This window comes from Ips typographus, linkage group LG2, assembly GCF_016097725.1.
Source record: "Ips typographus isolate SLU linkage group LG2, UJ_Ityp_2.0, whole genome shotgun sequence".
In the NCBI taxonomy this organism is placed as follows: domain Eukaryota; kingdom Metazoa; phylum Arthropoda; class Insecta; order Coleoptera; family Curculionidae; genus Ips; species Ips typographus.
Window position 1 is genome coordinate 4903774 of NC_138423.1, and position 16990 is coordinate 4920763.

Below are 16990 nucleotides of genomic sequence, written 5' to 3' on the forward strand. Positions count from 1 at the left end.
TTTCTGCAAATATTGGTATTTCTATCAGGAGCACAGAAGTAGCAGGAGGTCAAATTAGTTTTCTTGACAGCAAATGCGTCAAGTATTAGGAGCAACCAAAATTTACCTCCGTACGTTTTTGTTCTCCCGATAATAAGCTCGATTTTCGGAAAAAAATAGTGAAAATTGACTTACCACAAATTATTTATATGGAGTTTCTTCTGCAAGGTTAGGAGTAACTAAAATGTACCTCCTCGTGTTTCTGCTCTTCTGATAATAAGCTCTACAAATATTGGATTTTCTATCAGGAGCACAGAAGTAGCAGGAGGTCAACTTAGTTTTATTGACAAATAGCAAATGCTTCAAGTATTAGGAGCAACCAAAATTTACCTCCTTACGTTTCTGTTCTCCCGATAATAAGCTCGATTTTCGGAAAAAAATAGATTTCTATCAGGAGCACAAAAGATTTGCTGGTGCTTACTTTTGCCTCAGAAAATTGGTAAAGACCCCTTGTCTCTGGTTTAAACTCGATATGGAAAGCAACAATACAAAAATATTAAGTTTACAATCATTTTTATTGAAAAATCACAATTGTATATTCATGTCTCCTTTATCCGCCTACAAACTAAATGTAAAATCTCGACCGCCGTTAAGCATAAACAATAATATTAGATTATTAATATAAATTGACAATAAATATGTCTATCAATAGACTATGGAAATTACGTTGTTAAAAAAATATACATTATATACATATATTTGTGGGTTGGAAGTTTAAGGCACATACATATTGTTCTAGGAATGCTGTTACGTTAGTAAATGCAACAATTAATACTTCATAATACGTGTAACATCCTGAATCAAGTAAAATTACCTACCAAGCTAAAAGGTGTCATCTACAGGGTGAGTCAACGATAAAGTTCGCTATATTATTTTTTCGAGAAATACAAAAAAATGTTAAATACAAAAGTTTTTGAGATGCATTTAGTTTTTTTACATGGAACCCTTTATTTTTTAATACATTTTTAGATTATCTATGAAATTTTAAAACTTTTTTGTTAATAATGTCACATACACCTAAACCTTAGAGTTTTTCTGATAGATAATCTATAAATGTGTTAAAAAATAGGGGGTTCTATTTAAAACCAAATAATATTTTATTTGCCACGATTTTATGAACCACCCTGTACATCCAAAAGTAACTTTAGACTATGCATCTCAATATTCTCTTGAGATAATGAACTTTACTTTATCGTTGACTCACCCTGTATGTACATAAACTATCTAGAGAATCTTGAAATATCAGTTAAACGTTAAATTTCTACTGACTGTAATGCCTTCTTCACAATGACCGTTAACCATAATAACACGTAAATAACTAACTATTAGTGAATTGTGCCTATTTGTTATAATAAAATGCCACTTTTTCTTAAAGATTCCGAATGTTTATTACATATGATGAAGTGCAGAAAAAAAACTTTAACTTTATGTTTACGTTCATCGTGAAAAAGACCCATAAACATCATCAAAGAAACTAATTTATAAAAAAGTGGAAATAGGCAGGTCCTTAATGGGTTAGGTTACTTAATTAGTTTATTAACTGGTCACTTTAACCAAATCAACAATGGGTGAAGCGATGGTTATTTCATTAGTGTCTCGCAATATCGGTCGTTTTGATTTGTGGGACGTTGTGCTGCTAATTACTTCAATCCATCTGAAAATAAATGAGATATTTATTTATTTAGCTTAAATGTTACATACAAACAGTAATTAAAAAAATTAATATTTTTTTTTATTATTAAATTAAATTCCTGATTTGAGTGAAAATGTTGGTGCACTTTTTCCAAAAATGGTCCTTAACTTGTTTATTTGACAGTTGACGACCAAAAGTGATTGAAATTAAAAAATAGCTCAGATCGTAAGCTTTCCAAAAATATGCTCATTTAAGATAATCGGTGGCACAGTTTGGCCGCTAGAGGGCATCAAAGTCAAGCTTCACAAACCTTGCTTTAACCTAAAATAACTCAATTATTTTAATAGTTACGACAAAATGTCACTGACGGTAAAATATAGTCCAGACCAAAGGCCGCTAGAGGGTGTCAAATTCGAGCTTTTTGACAATTTTGCTTTTACCACAGTTTTTGAGATAATTCCCGAAAACTAAAAATTGTTTTTCACTTTTTTGAGACACACTGTACTCAGCCGCTAATCTGAGACACCTTGTCTCACTTTGACATCCATTTGGCCCTAACTGTCACGGTTTCGGGGATGACGTGGAAATGATGTCAATTTTGAGGGTTTTCAGTGCGTGGCACCTTTAAAAAATGACATTTTTACAAATGACACTTACGTCGTTTTTGTATCATTATCCTGAACTAATTTAGGCAGTGAAAGTTTATTTTAAAAGTTCAAAAAATTTTTCTAAATAAATTCAAAGGTACCCTTTAAATTTTTTGAAAATTTTTGTTTTTAATTTTTTAAGAACAAATGGTGCCTGGTACCAAAAAATCGCATAGAAGGTAAAAGTTACATCCCCTCGAGCTGCGTTTGTGGTAAAAATTTTCAGACATCTAACTTGAAGAGTTCCTGAGATATTTCGCAAAAAAACCAAGGTCAACTTTGACGGCCTCTAGCGGCCGAACCGGGAAACTTTGCCGTGTTTGCTCAACGTCGCGTGAGAGCACCATTCATTAGCTTTCTTTTGTTATATGGCTCGTATATACAGGATGGTTCAAATAAGCGAGTTATTCACGATTTTCTGAAAAAGTGCAGGAAAATTTCGCTCAAATTAGGAATTTCTGCTCGATTTAAGGGGCGGCCAATCAAGGCTGCTAGAGCAAAAACAGTTGAGTATCGATACAGACATTTTACATCAAGTAGGCCTAGAATTTGACGTAGCTCCCAAAAATCAAATAAAAAATAGGTCATCCAGTTAAAAACAGTCACGTGATCATAAAACTGTAAAAATTCGCTAAGTTTAATTTAGACAGTTGGAGAAGCTGATTCAGTAAAATATACGTCACGTAAATAAAAATGCAATTTTTGAGCTGGCAACATTGTAAAGGCAAAGTGGCACTAGTCAAAAACAGTCACGTGACCATAAAAAAAGGTAAATCGAGCTGTAAAAATGTGCTAAATGAGACTTAGACAGTGGTCAAAGTTGAAATTTTAAAATACATGTCACGTGATTTTGAAAATGCAATTTTTGACCAGGTAGCAGTATATGAGCCAAGTGACACTAATCGTCAACCGTCACGTGACCACAAAAAGATAGCCCAAATTACAAAAATGTTGAAAATCCGATTTAAGCAATTATGAAGGCAAAAATTGTAAAATACAAGTAACGAAAAAAATGGTAATTTTTGAGCTGACAACCCTGTACAAAGTGACACTACGGTTAAAAACAGTCACGTGACCAAAAAAATGTAGTTTCAACTGTAAGAATTCGCTAAATCTAATTTAGACAGTTGGAGAAGCTGAAACAGTAAAATATACGTCACGTGAATAAAAATGCAATTTTTGAGCTGGCAACACTGTAAAGGCAAAGTGACACTACAGTTAAAAACAGTCACGTGCCCATAAAAACGGTAATTTAAGTTGTAAAATTAAATTTTGACAGTGGTAAAAGTATAAATTATAAAACACGTGTCACGTGATTTTGGAAATGCAATTTTTGACCAGGTAGCACAGTATATGAGCCAAGTGACCCTAATTGTCAACAGTCACGTGACCACAAAAAGATGGCCCAAATTACAAAAATTTTGAAAATCCGATTTAAGCAATTATGAAGGCAAAAATTGTAAAATACAAGTTACTCAACGAAAAAATGGTAATTTTTGAGCTGACAACCCTGTACAGGCAAAGTGACACTACGGTTAAAAACAGTCACGTGACCATAGAAATGTAGTTTCAACTGTAAAAATTCGCTAAATCTAATTTAGACAGTTGTAGAAGCTGAAACAGTCAAATTACGTCACGTGAATAACAATGCAATTTTTGAGTTGGCAACATTGTAAAGACAAAGTGACACTAGTCAAAAACAGTCACGTGACCATAAAAAAGGTAAATCGAGCTGTAAAAATGTGCTAAATGAGACTTAGACAGTGGTCAAAGTTAAGATTTTAAAATACATGTCACGTGATTTTGGAAATGTAATTTTTTGACTAGGTAGCAGTATATGAGCCAAGTGACACTAATCGTCAACCGTCACGTGACCACAAAAAGATAGCCCAAATTACAAAAGTGTTGAAAATCCGATTTAAGCAATTATGAAGGCAAAAATTGTAAAATACAAGTAACGAAAAAAATGGTAATTTTTGAGCTGACAACCCTGTACAGGCAAAGTGACACTACGGTTAAAAACAGTCACGTGACCATAAAAATGTAGTTTCAACTGTATAAGTTCGCTAAATGTAATTTAGACAGTTGTAGGAGCTGAAACAGTCAAATTATGTCACGTGAATAACAATGCAATTTTTGAGCTGACAACACTACAGGCAAAGTGACACTAGTCAAAAACAGTCACGTGACTATAAAAAAGGTAAATTGAGTTGTACAAATTTGCTAAATGCGACTTAGACAGTGGTCAAAGTTGAAATTGTAAAATACATGTCACGTGATTTTAGGAATACAATTTTTGAGCTGACAGCGCTGTACAAGAAAAGTGACACTACAGTTAAAAACAGTCACGTGATCATACAAATGTAGTTTCAACTGTAAGAATTCGCTAAATGTAATTTAGACAGTTGTAGAAGCTGAAACAGTCAAATTACGTCACGTGAATAACAATGCAATTTTTGAGCTGGCAACATTGTAAAGGCAAAGTGGCACTAGTCAAAAACAGTCACGTGACCATAAAAAGGTAATTTAAGTTGTAAAAATTTGTTAAACGAAATTTTGACAGTGGTAAAAGTTTAAATTGTAAAATACATTTCTCCCCGTTTTTGGGAATGCAATTTTTGAGCTGACAACAATGTACAGGCAAAGTGACACTTCAGTTAAAAAAGTCACGTGAATAAAAATGCAATTTTTGAGCTGGCAACATTGTAAAGGCAACGTGACACTAGTCAAAAACAGTCAGGTGACTATAAATAAAAAAGGTAAATTGAGCTGCGAAAATTTGGTAAATGAGACTTAGACAGTGGTCAAAGTTGAAATTGTAAAATACATGTCACGTGATTTTAGGAATGCAATTTTTGAGCTGACAACACTGTACAAGCAAAGTGACACTACAGTTAAAAACAGTCACGTGACCATAAAATGTAGTTTTAACTGTAAAAATTCGCTAAATCTAATTTAGACAGTTGGAGAAGCTGAAACAGTAAAATATACGTCACGTGAATAACAATGCAATTTTTGAGCTGGCAACATTGTCAAGGCAAAGTGGCACTAGTCAAAAACACGTGACCATAAAAAAGGTAATTTAAGTTGTAAAATTTAATTTTGACAGTGGTAAAAGTATAAATTATAAAATACGTGTCACGTGATTTTGGGAATGCAATTTTCGAGCTGGTAACACTGTAAAGACATGGCGGCACTAGTCAAAAATAGTCACGTGACCATAAAAATATAAATTGAACCGCAAAACCATGCAAAATCCGATTTTCCGACGCAAAAATTGATTCAGATTTTTTGGCCACCCTGTATGCAATTTTTAAGATAGAATTTTTTGCTTTACTCCACTGGAAAGAGGATCTCAAGACGATTAATTTGAGTGGTTCAACTTTTCTGACCTAGCAAAAATAACCGATTTACAGGGTGCTCAAATTTCAAACCACAATTTGAACTGATTTGAAAATTTTTTGCATCTTTGTCAAATTTGCCAATTAAACAACAATTGAAAAAACTTGCAGAATTTTGCACATTATATGTTAACATAAACATAACAGAACAGTAAAACTTACCTATTGTAAGTGTACTCTGATTCCGCTCTGAAGAAGTAAATGTGGTTCTTGTACTGTAGTTTAAACACGAAATCTTTGGCTATTTGGTCTTCGGGTGACGGCGGACCCACAGTGTAACCCAACAATGGTAACGAAGCCAACGGGAAATCGTCCATGCATCCTTTATAGAAAAATAGACAGAACTCGGTGAAAACCACCCATAATTTCTGCCAGCCGTTGCCGCTTTTAAATTTTCGCAACAAATATCCGGAGAGCTGATTCTAAAATTAGTATTTTTGTTTAGAACGTTAGTAACAATAGTGCTTTTATACGGGGTGGTCCAGTTTTAAGTGTCAAGATACAGTCCTTCAAATTTCAGTTTAAAAATAGCTATTTATGTAACCAATTACGAAAAGTTCGATTTTGTGTAACGAATGAATGTTTGTAGGGCGAGCGCAGCGAGGTCCTATAATTTGAATGAGTTACACAATAAGACATTTTCGAAACGTGTAGCATACATAATTTTTTCTAATTTTGACCAAAAAGCGGTAAAAACCATCTTTTAAAGTGATTTAACACAAATATTCACTTTCATAGCACCTTGTATAAACTGTGACAACGACATGTTATGATGGATGTTGCCCATATGTTTCTACGGAAATGCATAAAAACAGGGAGTGATAAAATAAACTTTTCATAACTAGTTACATAAAGTGATACTTTTCGTAACTAGTTAAAACGTTTTGTCACTCTAATCAGTTTTGAAAAGTGTCACTTTATATGCCAAAATTAGAAAATTGGATTTTTTGCTATAACTGTCACACCGTTGGATACAGGAGAATGGTCTTCATTATCCCGCTCTATTTTCTACCCACACTGGATTGATTTAGTTAATTGTTTTTTTAAATTCTCTTGTTCAATTTGGAGAAAGACGTATTTCTTGTAAAATTTTGATTTAAAATTCTGTTTCCAAGATAACCAGGTTATTACGTTTTAAGACCCAAAAAAAGAGAAAGGATTCAAATCTGATAAACACTGAAAATTGTCAAAGAAGCAGAATTTTTTGACTAATTTTTACTGGCGTTCAGTTTTTTATACTATAGGCAGTGTAAAACTGAACATTCAAGACTTGTTACAGTCCGAATTTGTACTGAATAGTCTAAAAAATGTTATTTACTACAAGGAATAATCTTATAATTTGTTTTTTCAGTCTGCAATCCATTGTCGAGTGTTTGAAACTGGATTTCAGGCACTAAAAACAGTCCGATACTGTTTAAAGCCTCTCAAGTCAATTTTCAAGACTAAAGTCTTTCCATTTGTATGAAACTATGTAAACTGGTTACAACGACAATTTTTAAGCTTCTTAAGTTAATTTTTACACTTTCAAAGTCAATTTTCAAGACTGAACAGTCAACTTAATGTGAAGTAGCTCAATGTTGAATTTTCAGGACTATGGACAGTGTACAAACTGGTTTTCAAGCCTGATAAGTCAAAAACTTTGTGAAGATAGTCTTGAAACTAGATTTTTCAAGCTGAACACAGTCTAAATTTTTAAGAAATGCTCGAATTTAATAGTAACAAAGCTTGAAATGACCTTTTTAAGCCTATGGAGAATGTAGAAATCGTTTTTAAGTCAAAAACTTGGTAAAGATAGTCTTGAAACTCGATTTTCCAAGCTGAAAGCAGTTTTAAAGGACTCAAAATAGTCCAGAGTTCTAAGAAAATGAAAAGCAAAGTAAAAAAAAAATGAAAAGTTAGTCTTCAAGTCAATTTTCATAAACCTAATGTCAATATCCTGTATTTAAGACTATTTTCAAGACTAAAATATTGAAATTTTGCTTCAAATTAGGAAAACTTACTTCAAATGCAAATTTTAAGCTTCTGATGTCACTTCTCATTGGTTCAGAGGCACTTTTTGGTGTCCAAGTCAATTTTCAATGTTTAAATGTGTGAATTTGCATTAAAAAATTCTAGAAAAAGTGGGTTTTTATGTACTACAAGTCAATTGACTATACTAAAGTCTTTCAATTTAGCTGAAAACTATGACGACTGACTACAAATACTGTTTTAAGCCTCTCAAGTCAATTTTCACAATTTCCAAGTCAATTTTCAAGACTAAACTCTTTCAATTTGTATGAAACTGTATAAACTGGATACAAAGACAATTTTTAAGCTTCTCAAGTAAATATTAACAGTTTTTAAGTCAATTTTCACCGTTTTCGAGACAATTTTCTCGAATTCCAAAGATTCCAGAGATCACCACGCAATCAGCCACAGACCGCATGTCCGCGCTGAAGGACAGTTTACAGTGTTACATTAGAGGAGTAATCTTAGACTAAGCGTTATTGTGTTGGGTGTTGTGTCCTTCAGCCCGGACATGCGGTCTGTGGCTGATTGCGTGGTGGAAACCGGTTCACAAAGGATCAATAAATGTAATTTTTGATCATCTAGTGACGTATAGAAAATTAAAACATCTTCCTATATCTACACCACTGGACAATTTTGACAAACGTCTTTAGCATCACATAATGAGTATAAATTTGAAGAAGGAATGTATTTTCCTTGCAAAGTATTGTTCATGCATGTCAACGTATTTTTTGATGGGCTATCGAATGGTTTGACCTTTAAAACTGGACCACCCTGTATATTAAAATAAACAATTTAGTTACCTCTACTGCCAGTAACTCGTCCCTCATACTGATACTAGTGTTTCTATGCCAGCAAACGTGTACTGTAGTGTTGCTTCTCTGGGCTTGGGGTTTGGTTTGCGTGCTCGCTTCACAGCTTTGTTGATCTATGTGCTCGTCGGATGAGCCTAAACATATCAATTACCGATTTAGCAAAATTAATTGGTATTTAGACTAAAAACTTATATTAATTTGGAAAAAATAATGAGGAAAAGCTTAATATCAAAAGCAACAATTTAGGCAATGGATTTAGGACTATTTGGAAATTATAAAATGTCAAGTGTGTTTCTAGGAGGAACCACACTGTAAATGACCTTTACAGCTCCATGGAGCCAAATTTGACAATTCTAACGTTAAAGAACACTTTTATACTTTTTTTACGTCACGTGACAACTGTCATAACTGTCCAAACCCGTTCATCAGTGACCTGAAAAACTGTTGTGATTAAAGCTCAAAAGTTCACATAACAAGTCATGATTTTCGTACAAATTTTAAGATTAAACTGTCAAAAATTTACCTAGAGGACTTAAATTCAACAATTAAGATGTTTTTTCATCTTTTTGAACTCAAATTGAATTGAATTTCAAATCTTTAAAGGTATAAAACTAATTCGAAAGCTTAAACTTAAACAGTTTTCATAATTTTCAAACAAGTTTCAAGTCTTTACAGTTAAAAATTGACCTGAAAGGCTTAAACTCCAACTTCCGAGAGCTGTTTCAAAAATTTTCACCTGAATTCTGGTATTTAAAGGTAGAAAATTGATTTGAAGACTTAAACTTCATTTTTTAAGGAAGTTTTTATGATTTTCAGACGCTTCAAGACTATCACTGTTGTAAATTGTCCTGAAAGATTTAGAATCCAACTTCTGAGAACTTTTTTCATATTTTTTTAGTCTTTAAAGGTAGACAACTGATTAGAAAGCCTTAACTTCGTATTTCAAGAAAGTTTTCATGATTTTCAAACAAGTTTCAAGTCTTTACAATTAAAAATTGACTTGAAAGGCTTAAATTCCAACTTCCGTGAGCTCTTTCAAAAATGTTCACCTGAATTCTGGTATTTAAAGGTAGAAAACTGATTTGAAGGCTTAAACTTCATTTTTTAAGACAGTTTTTATGATTTTCAGAAGTTTCAAGACTATGACTGTTGTAAATTGACCTGAAAGACTTAAAATCCAACTTCTGAGAGCTTTCTTCATATTTTTTTAGTCTATAAAGGTAAAAAACGAATTTCAAAGCTTTAACTTCCTATTTCAAGAAAGTTTTCATGATTTTCAAACAAGTTTCAAGTCTTTACAATTAAAAATTGACCTGAAAGGGTTAAACTCCAACTTCCGAGAGCTGTTTCAAAAAGTTTCATCTGAATTCTGGCCTTTAAAGGTAGAAAACTGATTTGAAGACTTAAACTTCACTTTTTAAGGCAGTTTTTAGGATTTTCAGACAAGTTTCAAGAACATCAGTCTCGCAAATTGACCTGAAAGATTTAAAATCCAACTTCTGAGAGCTTTTTTCATATTTTTTTAGTCTTTAAAGGTAGAACACTAATTTCAAAGCTTTAACTACGTACTTCAAGAAAGTTTTCATGATTTTCAAACAAGTTTCAAGTCTTTACAGTTAAAAATTGACCTGAAAGGCTTAAACTCCAACTTCTGAGAGCAGTTTCAAAAAGTTTCACCTGAATTCTGGCCTTTAAAGGTAGAAAACTGATTTGAAGAATTAAACTTCATTTTTAAGGCAGTTTTTAGGATTTTCAGACAAGTTTCAAGAACATCAGTCTCGCAAATTGACCTGAAAGATTTAAAATCCAACTTCTGAGAGCTTTTTTCATATTTTTTTCATCTTTAAAGGTAGAAAACTAATTTCAAAGCTTTAACTTCGTATTTCAAGAAAGTTTTCATGATTTTCAAACAAGTTTCAAGTCTTTACAATTAAAAATTGACCTGAAAGGCTTAAACTCCAACCTCCGTGAACTGTTTCAAAAATTTTCACCTGAATTCTGACCTTTAAAGGTAGAAAACTGATTTGAAGACTTAAACTTCATTTTTTGAGGCAGTTTTTATGATTTTTATACAAGTTTCCAGACTATCACTCTCGTAAATTGACCTGAAAGACTTAGAATCCAACTTCTGAGAACTTTTTTCATATTTTTTTAGTCTATAAAGGTAGAAAACTGATTAGAAAGCTTTAACTTCGTATTACAAGAAAGTTTTCATGATTTTCAAACAAGTTTCAAGTCTTTACAGTTAAAAATTGACCTAAAAGACCTAAATTCCAACTTCCGAGAGCTGTTTCAAAAATTTTCACCTGAATTCTGGTATTTAAAGGTAGAAAACTGATTTGAAGACTTAAACTTCATTTTTTAAGGCAGTTTTTATGATTTTCAGACAAGTTTCAAGACTATCACTCTCGTAAATTGACCTGAAAGACTTAGAATCCAACTTCTGAGAAATTTTTCATATTTTTTTAGTCTTTAAAGGTAGAAAACTGATTAGAAAGCTTTAACTTCGTTTTTCAAAACAGTTTTCATGATTTTCAAACAAATTTCAAATCTTTACAGTTACAAATTGACCTTAAAGGCTTAAACTCCAACTTCCGAGAGCTGTTTCAAAAATGTTCACCTGAATTCTGGTATTTAAAGGTAGAAAACTGATTTGAAGACTTAAACTTCACTTTTTAAGGCAGTTTTTATGATTTTCAGACAAGTTTCAAGACTATCACTGTTGTAAATTGACCTGAAAGACTTAAAATCCAACTTCTGAGAGCTTTCTTCACATTTTTTTAGTCTATAAAGGTAGAAAACTGATTAGAAAGCTTTAACTTCGTTTTTCAAAATAGTTTTCATGATTTTCAAACCAGCTTCAGGTCTTTACAGTTAAAAATTGACTTAAAAGGCTTAAACTCCAACTTCCGTGAGCTGTGTCAAAAATGTTCACCTGAATTCTGGTATTTAAAGGTAGAAAACTGATTTGAAGACTTAAACTTCACTTTTTAAGGCAGTTTTTATGATTTTCAGACAAGTTTCAAGACTATCACTGTTGTAAATTGACCTGAAAGACTTAAAATCCAACTTCTGAGAGCTTTTTTCATATTTTTTAGTCTTTAAAGGTAGAAAACTAATTTTAAAGCTTTAACTTCGTATTTCAAGAAAGTTTTCATGATTTTCAAACAAGCTTCAAGTCTTTACAATTAAAAATTGACCTGAAAGGCTTAAACTCCAACTTCCGAGAGCTGTTTCAAAAAGTTTCACCTGAATTCTGGCCCTTAAAGGTAGAAAACTGATTTGAAGACTTAAACTTCATTTTTTAAGGCAGTTTTTATGATTTTCAGACAAGTTTCAAGACTATCACTCTCGTAAATTGACCTGAAAGACTTAAAATCCAACTTCTGAGAGCTATTTTCATATTTTTTTAGTCTTTAAAGGTAGAAAACTGATTAGAAAGCTTTAACTTCGTTTTTCAAAACAGTTTTCACGATTTTCAAATAAGCTTCAAGTCTTTACAGTTGAAAATTGACCTGAATTCTGGCCTTTAAAGGTAGAAAATTGATTTGAAGACTTAAAATTCACTTTTTAAGGCAGTCTTTATGATTTTCAGACTAGTTTCAAGACTATCACTGTTGTAAATTGTCCTGAAAGACTTAAAATCCAACTTCTGAGAGCTTTTTTCATATTTTTTTAGTCTTTAAAGGTAGAAAACTGGTTAGAAAGCTTTAACTTCGTTTTTCAAGAAAGTTTTCATGATTTTCAAACAAGTTTCAGGTCTTTAAAGTTAAAAATTGACCTGAAAGACCTAAATTCCAACTTCCGAGAGCTGTTTCAAAAATGTTCACCTGAATTCTGGCCTTTAAAGGTAGAAAACTGATTCGAAGGCTTAAACTTCATTTTTTAAGGCAGTTTTTATGATTTTCAGACAAGTTTCAAGACTATCATTGTTGTAAATTGACCTGAAAGACTTAGAATCCTACTTCTGAGAACTTTTTTCATATTTTTTTAGTCTTTAAAGGTAGAAAACTGACTGAAACCAGTTTCAAGTCTTTACTAAAAGTTTAAGCTTTCATTTTCAAATTTTGTTTCTACCAATAGAATTGAAATGACGTCAGACGCAAACCGTTGTTATGTGAACCCAGCTTAATACTTTGCTTGCGTCAAGTAACGTATCCGTCAAAACTCACTCTCCAGTGAACAGTTGCAAATTTGATAAATATCACACTAGAAGTTGTGTTTGGAGCCAGTTTTGACAGTTGGAACTGTAATACTTTGTTTGCGACACGTGACAGCTGTCATAACTGTCAAAAGCTCACTCACCAGTGACCTGACAGTATAAAATGTCAAATAGATGTGTTTCAATGAGGTGTTGCACTGTAAGCTCTATGGAACAAAATGTGCACTTTGACACATACGTCACACTGATGTAACAAACAAAAAAGGTTTGACGTAACCGCAATTTTCTCTGGTTTAAACTGTACAGAAAACTTACTGCAACTTTTTAGGCTCAAATAATTCACTTTCGTGTCGGATTTGTCCCTGGCCGATTGGATCGCGTTCTGTAAGTCCTGTTTCCATCGTTCCTTTTCCTCAAGTGAATTGGCTGCGACCGTTAAGGCCCTGTTTCCTCCGTAGATTATCAAGCCGTTGTAAGCGAGATCACCTTCGGGTTCCTCGATCAGAACACCCCTAAGAGGCATGTGACCGTGCACTTTGAACTGGAGCGTAGCTTGGGAACGCGACGTGTACAGGAGGATATCGGAAAACTGAAATAAAGTTACATGTTGTACTGGGTGTTCAAATTAAGCAAAAAAAAATCTGAAGAAGAGGCAAGATATGTAGGAACATTTTTCCAAACTGAAAGGCATAAGAATTCAACCTCATTATGAACTGAATAGGATTTATCACCTACTTTTTGTTGCAGAAAAGTGAAATTAAAAAAATAATAAACCTCATATAACCTACTAAAATTTCTTTTAAAACTTTTGGGAAATATTGATGATAAACCTATTTGCGCTTATTTAGTGTATTTCTGTAGGATTATTGTGTGTTTTATGTTTTATTATTATGTACCAGCTATTATATTTTACATTATCATCATTTCATGCAAAACTGCTGAAATGACTTTGACACAAGGTTTTTAAACTCCAACATTATTCAATTTTTAATGCTATATGTTGTTTGTAAAAAAAACTCATTTTGGCGGGCGATTTGAAAATGACTAAATTAGATCCAAAAAATGACCAATTTTTGAAAAAAAAAAGAAAGGCACGTGGTAAATTTAGGTCAAAATAAGTCTATGAAGAAAATTTATAAAATATATGAAGATCTAAGGGGAATAACGATGAAAGTCCATTTATCTCCGAAAAAAGTTAACCAAACGGAAATATTTAGTTTTATATGTAATATCAAAAATTTATACTATTAAACAAAATTTTGATGCTATTTCCTGAAAAAAATTAAAAAGTCTAATATTTCGGAAATGGTTCGAGATGTGAAAATTTTGAAAGAGACTAGTAATGCTCAGAATGACTTTCTGCACCCAGTGAACACCCATTTAGAACCAGGTGAACGCGGTCACAATTGGCAGAGCGTTAGTTTCAAATTGAACTGTTTTTCTTTTTGTTTTTGGAACACTCTGTATATGTTCAATAGTGCTGCGGTTAGCACGAGGTAAAAAGCAGTTCAAGACGAATATTTTCAGCTTTTTACAGTCACTGAAAATAGCGGAGACATGGAACTTTCAAAATGTTGAAAATTTAACGGTTTTCTTTTTGTTTTTTGAACACCCTGTATATGTTCAATAGTGCTGCGGTTAGCACGAGGTAAAAAGCAGTTCAAGATGACCATTTTGAGGTTTTTACAGTCGCTGAAACCCCAAAAATGACGGAGAAATGAAATTTTAAAAATTTTGATGCAATTTCCAAAAAGAAAAGTTGAATAATTTGAAAACAGTTTTGGAGTTACGGAAATTTTTCAAAAAAACCCAAAATGTTCAGAATGACTTTCTGCACCCAGTGCAGAGGTTTACACCAATTTAAAACCGGGTAAACGTGGTCACAACTGGCAGAGCTTTAGTTTCAAATTTAACTGTTTTTCTTTTTGTTTTTTAAACACCCTGTTTATGTCCAATCATGTTGCGGTAAGATTGAGGTTAAAGAGCAGTTCAAGACAAACATTCTAAGCTTCTTACAGTCGCTCAAACCATTAAAATGACGGAGATACGGAATTGTCAAAATCTTGATACAATTTCCAAAGAAAAAAGTCAAAAGTCGAATATCTCGGAAAGTGTTAAAGTTACGGAAATTTTGTAAAAGACTAAAAATGCTCAAATAGACTTGACTGACAAATTTTGATGCAATTTCCAAAAGAAAAAAGTAAAAAGTTGAATATCTCGGAAACGGTTAGAGTTACGGAAATTTTGTAAAAGACTAAAAATGCTCAAAACAAATTTTGGCACCTAGTGGACTATATTTACACTCACAGAACCGAGTAAACGTGGTCACAACTGGCAGAGCTTTAGTTTCAAATTTAACTGTTTTTCTTTTTGTTTTTTAAACACCCTGTGTATGTCCAATCGTGTTGCAATTAGCAGGAGGCGAAAGAGTACGGATTTTCAAAATTTTAATGCAATTACAACAAAAAAAAGTAAAAAAGTAGAATATCTTGTAAACAGTTAAGAGTTACGGAAATTTTACATGAAACCAAACATGTTTAGAATGTTCTGCACCTAGCAAACTAGGCTTACGCCCACTTAAAACCGGGTAAACGCAGTCACAACTGATGACAGAGCGTTACTCAAATTTAACTGTTTTTGTTTTTTGAACACCCTGTATATGTTCAATAGTATTTCGGTTAGCAGGAGGTGAAAGAGCAGTTCAAGACGAACATTTTGACCTTTTTACAGTCGCTAAAACCCCAAAAATGGCGGAGATACGGAATTTTCACATTTTTAATGCAATTTTCAAAAAAAAGTCTGATATGTCAGAAACGGTTACAGTAGATACCAAAAATGTTCAGAATGCAGTTGCTATATTCGAAGATTCAAGATTTGATTATAGTTGTAATGAAAAGAGAGCAACAAAACATTACAAAAACAGTAAAATAACAAACCAAACTTACCAAAAAGAACATCCGTTGCTGATAACCTTTTCTCGAGTGTTTCAAAAGGCATCCGTGCCTAATAAACGTCCGTCCCGGCTGAATCAAATTTTCGAACCCAACTATGTCCCGTTGCAGTTCGCACAGCGTTGCCAAATTCTCCGAGTGTTCCAGAGTTTCGCGCACTGGCATCATCAGGTCTTTTAATGTGTCGCAAGCGGTACGACAGTCGGCTCGGTCAGGATGATTCGGTCCGTAGTGAGTGAGGAGACGTTCTAATAGACTTTGATATTGCAGAAGTCTGAAAAGTCGATTAATATTAGATAAAGTCATACACAGGGTTTTTCAATGAAAATTAGCCACCCTGAATAACTTCCAAAATAATTTCTCTGTTAAAAAATGCTAAGACACGTCAACAAAGATTGCAAGGGGGACATCTTTTTACGTAGAATTTGAATTTCAGTCATCAGCCCCTTTGCCGCCATAGCCACCCCCACTAAGTTTTCAAATGGCACCATACCCTGTGTGGCACATCGTTGGAAAGAGTATTTCATAAGGAATTAATTGCACTATTTTATTTGTACATTTGCTTTGAATTGAGACCAAAAAAAATAAAAACATTTTTTTGTTATTTTGGTCAAACTGCTGATAACACTACCGAATACCTGTTTTCCATTCCATGTTTTTGCCTCAGTCGGAAAATTTGTTAGTTCGTTTTGAAGGAACATTGTCAATATGGTTTACACGACAATCAATGCAATCCATCCAGATAAATTAATTGGTCATCAGTATGTCTTAAAGTTGTGTCGGGTGTTTCGACAAGCAGTGTATGGAGAATTTAAAAAAAACACAATTTTCGTCCATACAAGGTAAAATTGGTTCAGGAATTAAACGAAGATGACTATGATAGAAGACTACAATTTTGTGAAATTATGTCTACTAATCTGACAAACAACGTGAACTTGTTGTACAATATTTGCTTCAGTGATGAGTGTATGTTTTTTTTGAATGGAGAAGTGAACAGGCATAACTGTATGTATTGGTCAGACACGAATCCACCTTGGTTTAGGGAAACCCATACCCAATATCCAGAAAAACTTAAAGTTTGGCAGATATTTTAGGAGACCACATTGTTGGTCCGTTTTTTATTGACGGTAATTTGAATGGCGCTACTTATCTTGAGCTTCTTGACACCACTGTTGATCCGACCATAACAGAGCTACTAGAAAATGATGAAAATTTATTTGAAAATCAACTAATTTTCCAACAAGACGGTGCACCTCCACATTATTCACTTCCCGTTCGAGAATACCTGAACAATCGATTTCCTGGAAGATGGATTGGTAGACGTGGTCCGATGGA

The 16990-nt window shown here is 33.1% G+C and overlaps 1 protein-coding gene across 1 annotated transcript in view; it reads right to left on the reverse strand.

Annotated features, from left to right (window-relative positions):
* Window positions 1-535: 535 nt before the first annotated feature.
* LOC145725567 (FERM, ARHGEF and pleckstrin domain-containing protein 1-like) overlaps window positions 536-16990 on the reverse strand; it is a 111578-nt gene continuing 95123 nt past the window's right edge. Inside the window, exons 16-20 of the mRNA XM_081974363.1 lie at window positions 15650-15929; window positions 13020-13293; window positions 8531-8676; window positions 5883-6142; window positions 536-1693 (exon numbers count right to left, since the gene is read on the reverse strand). Of these exons, the coding sequence (XP_081830489.1) occupies window positions 1576-1693; window positions 5883-6142; window positions 8531-8676; window positions 13020-13293; window positions 15650-15929 (1078 nt within the window). The 3' untranslated portion in view covers window positions 536-1575. The remainder of the gene's footprint in view (window positions 1694-5882; window positions 6143-8530; window positions 8677-13019; window positions 13294-15649; window positions 15930-16990) is intronic.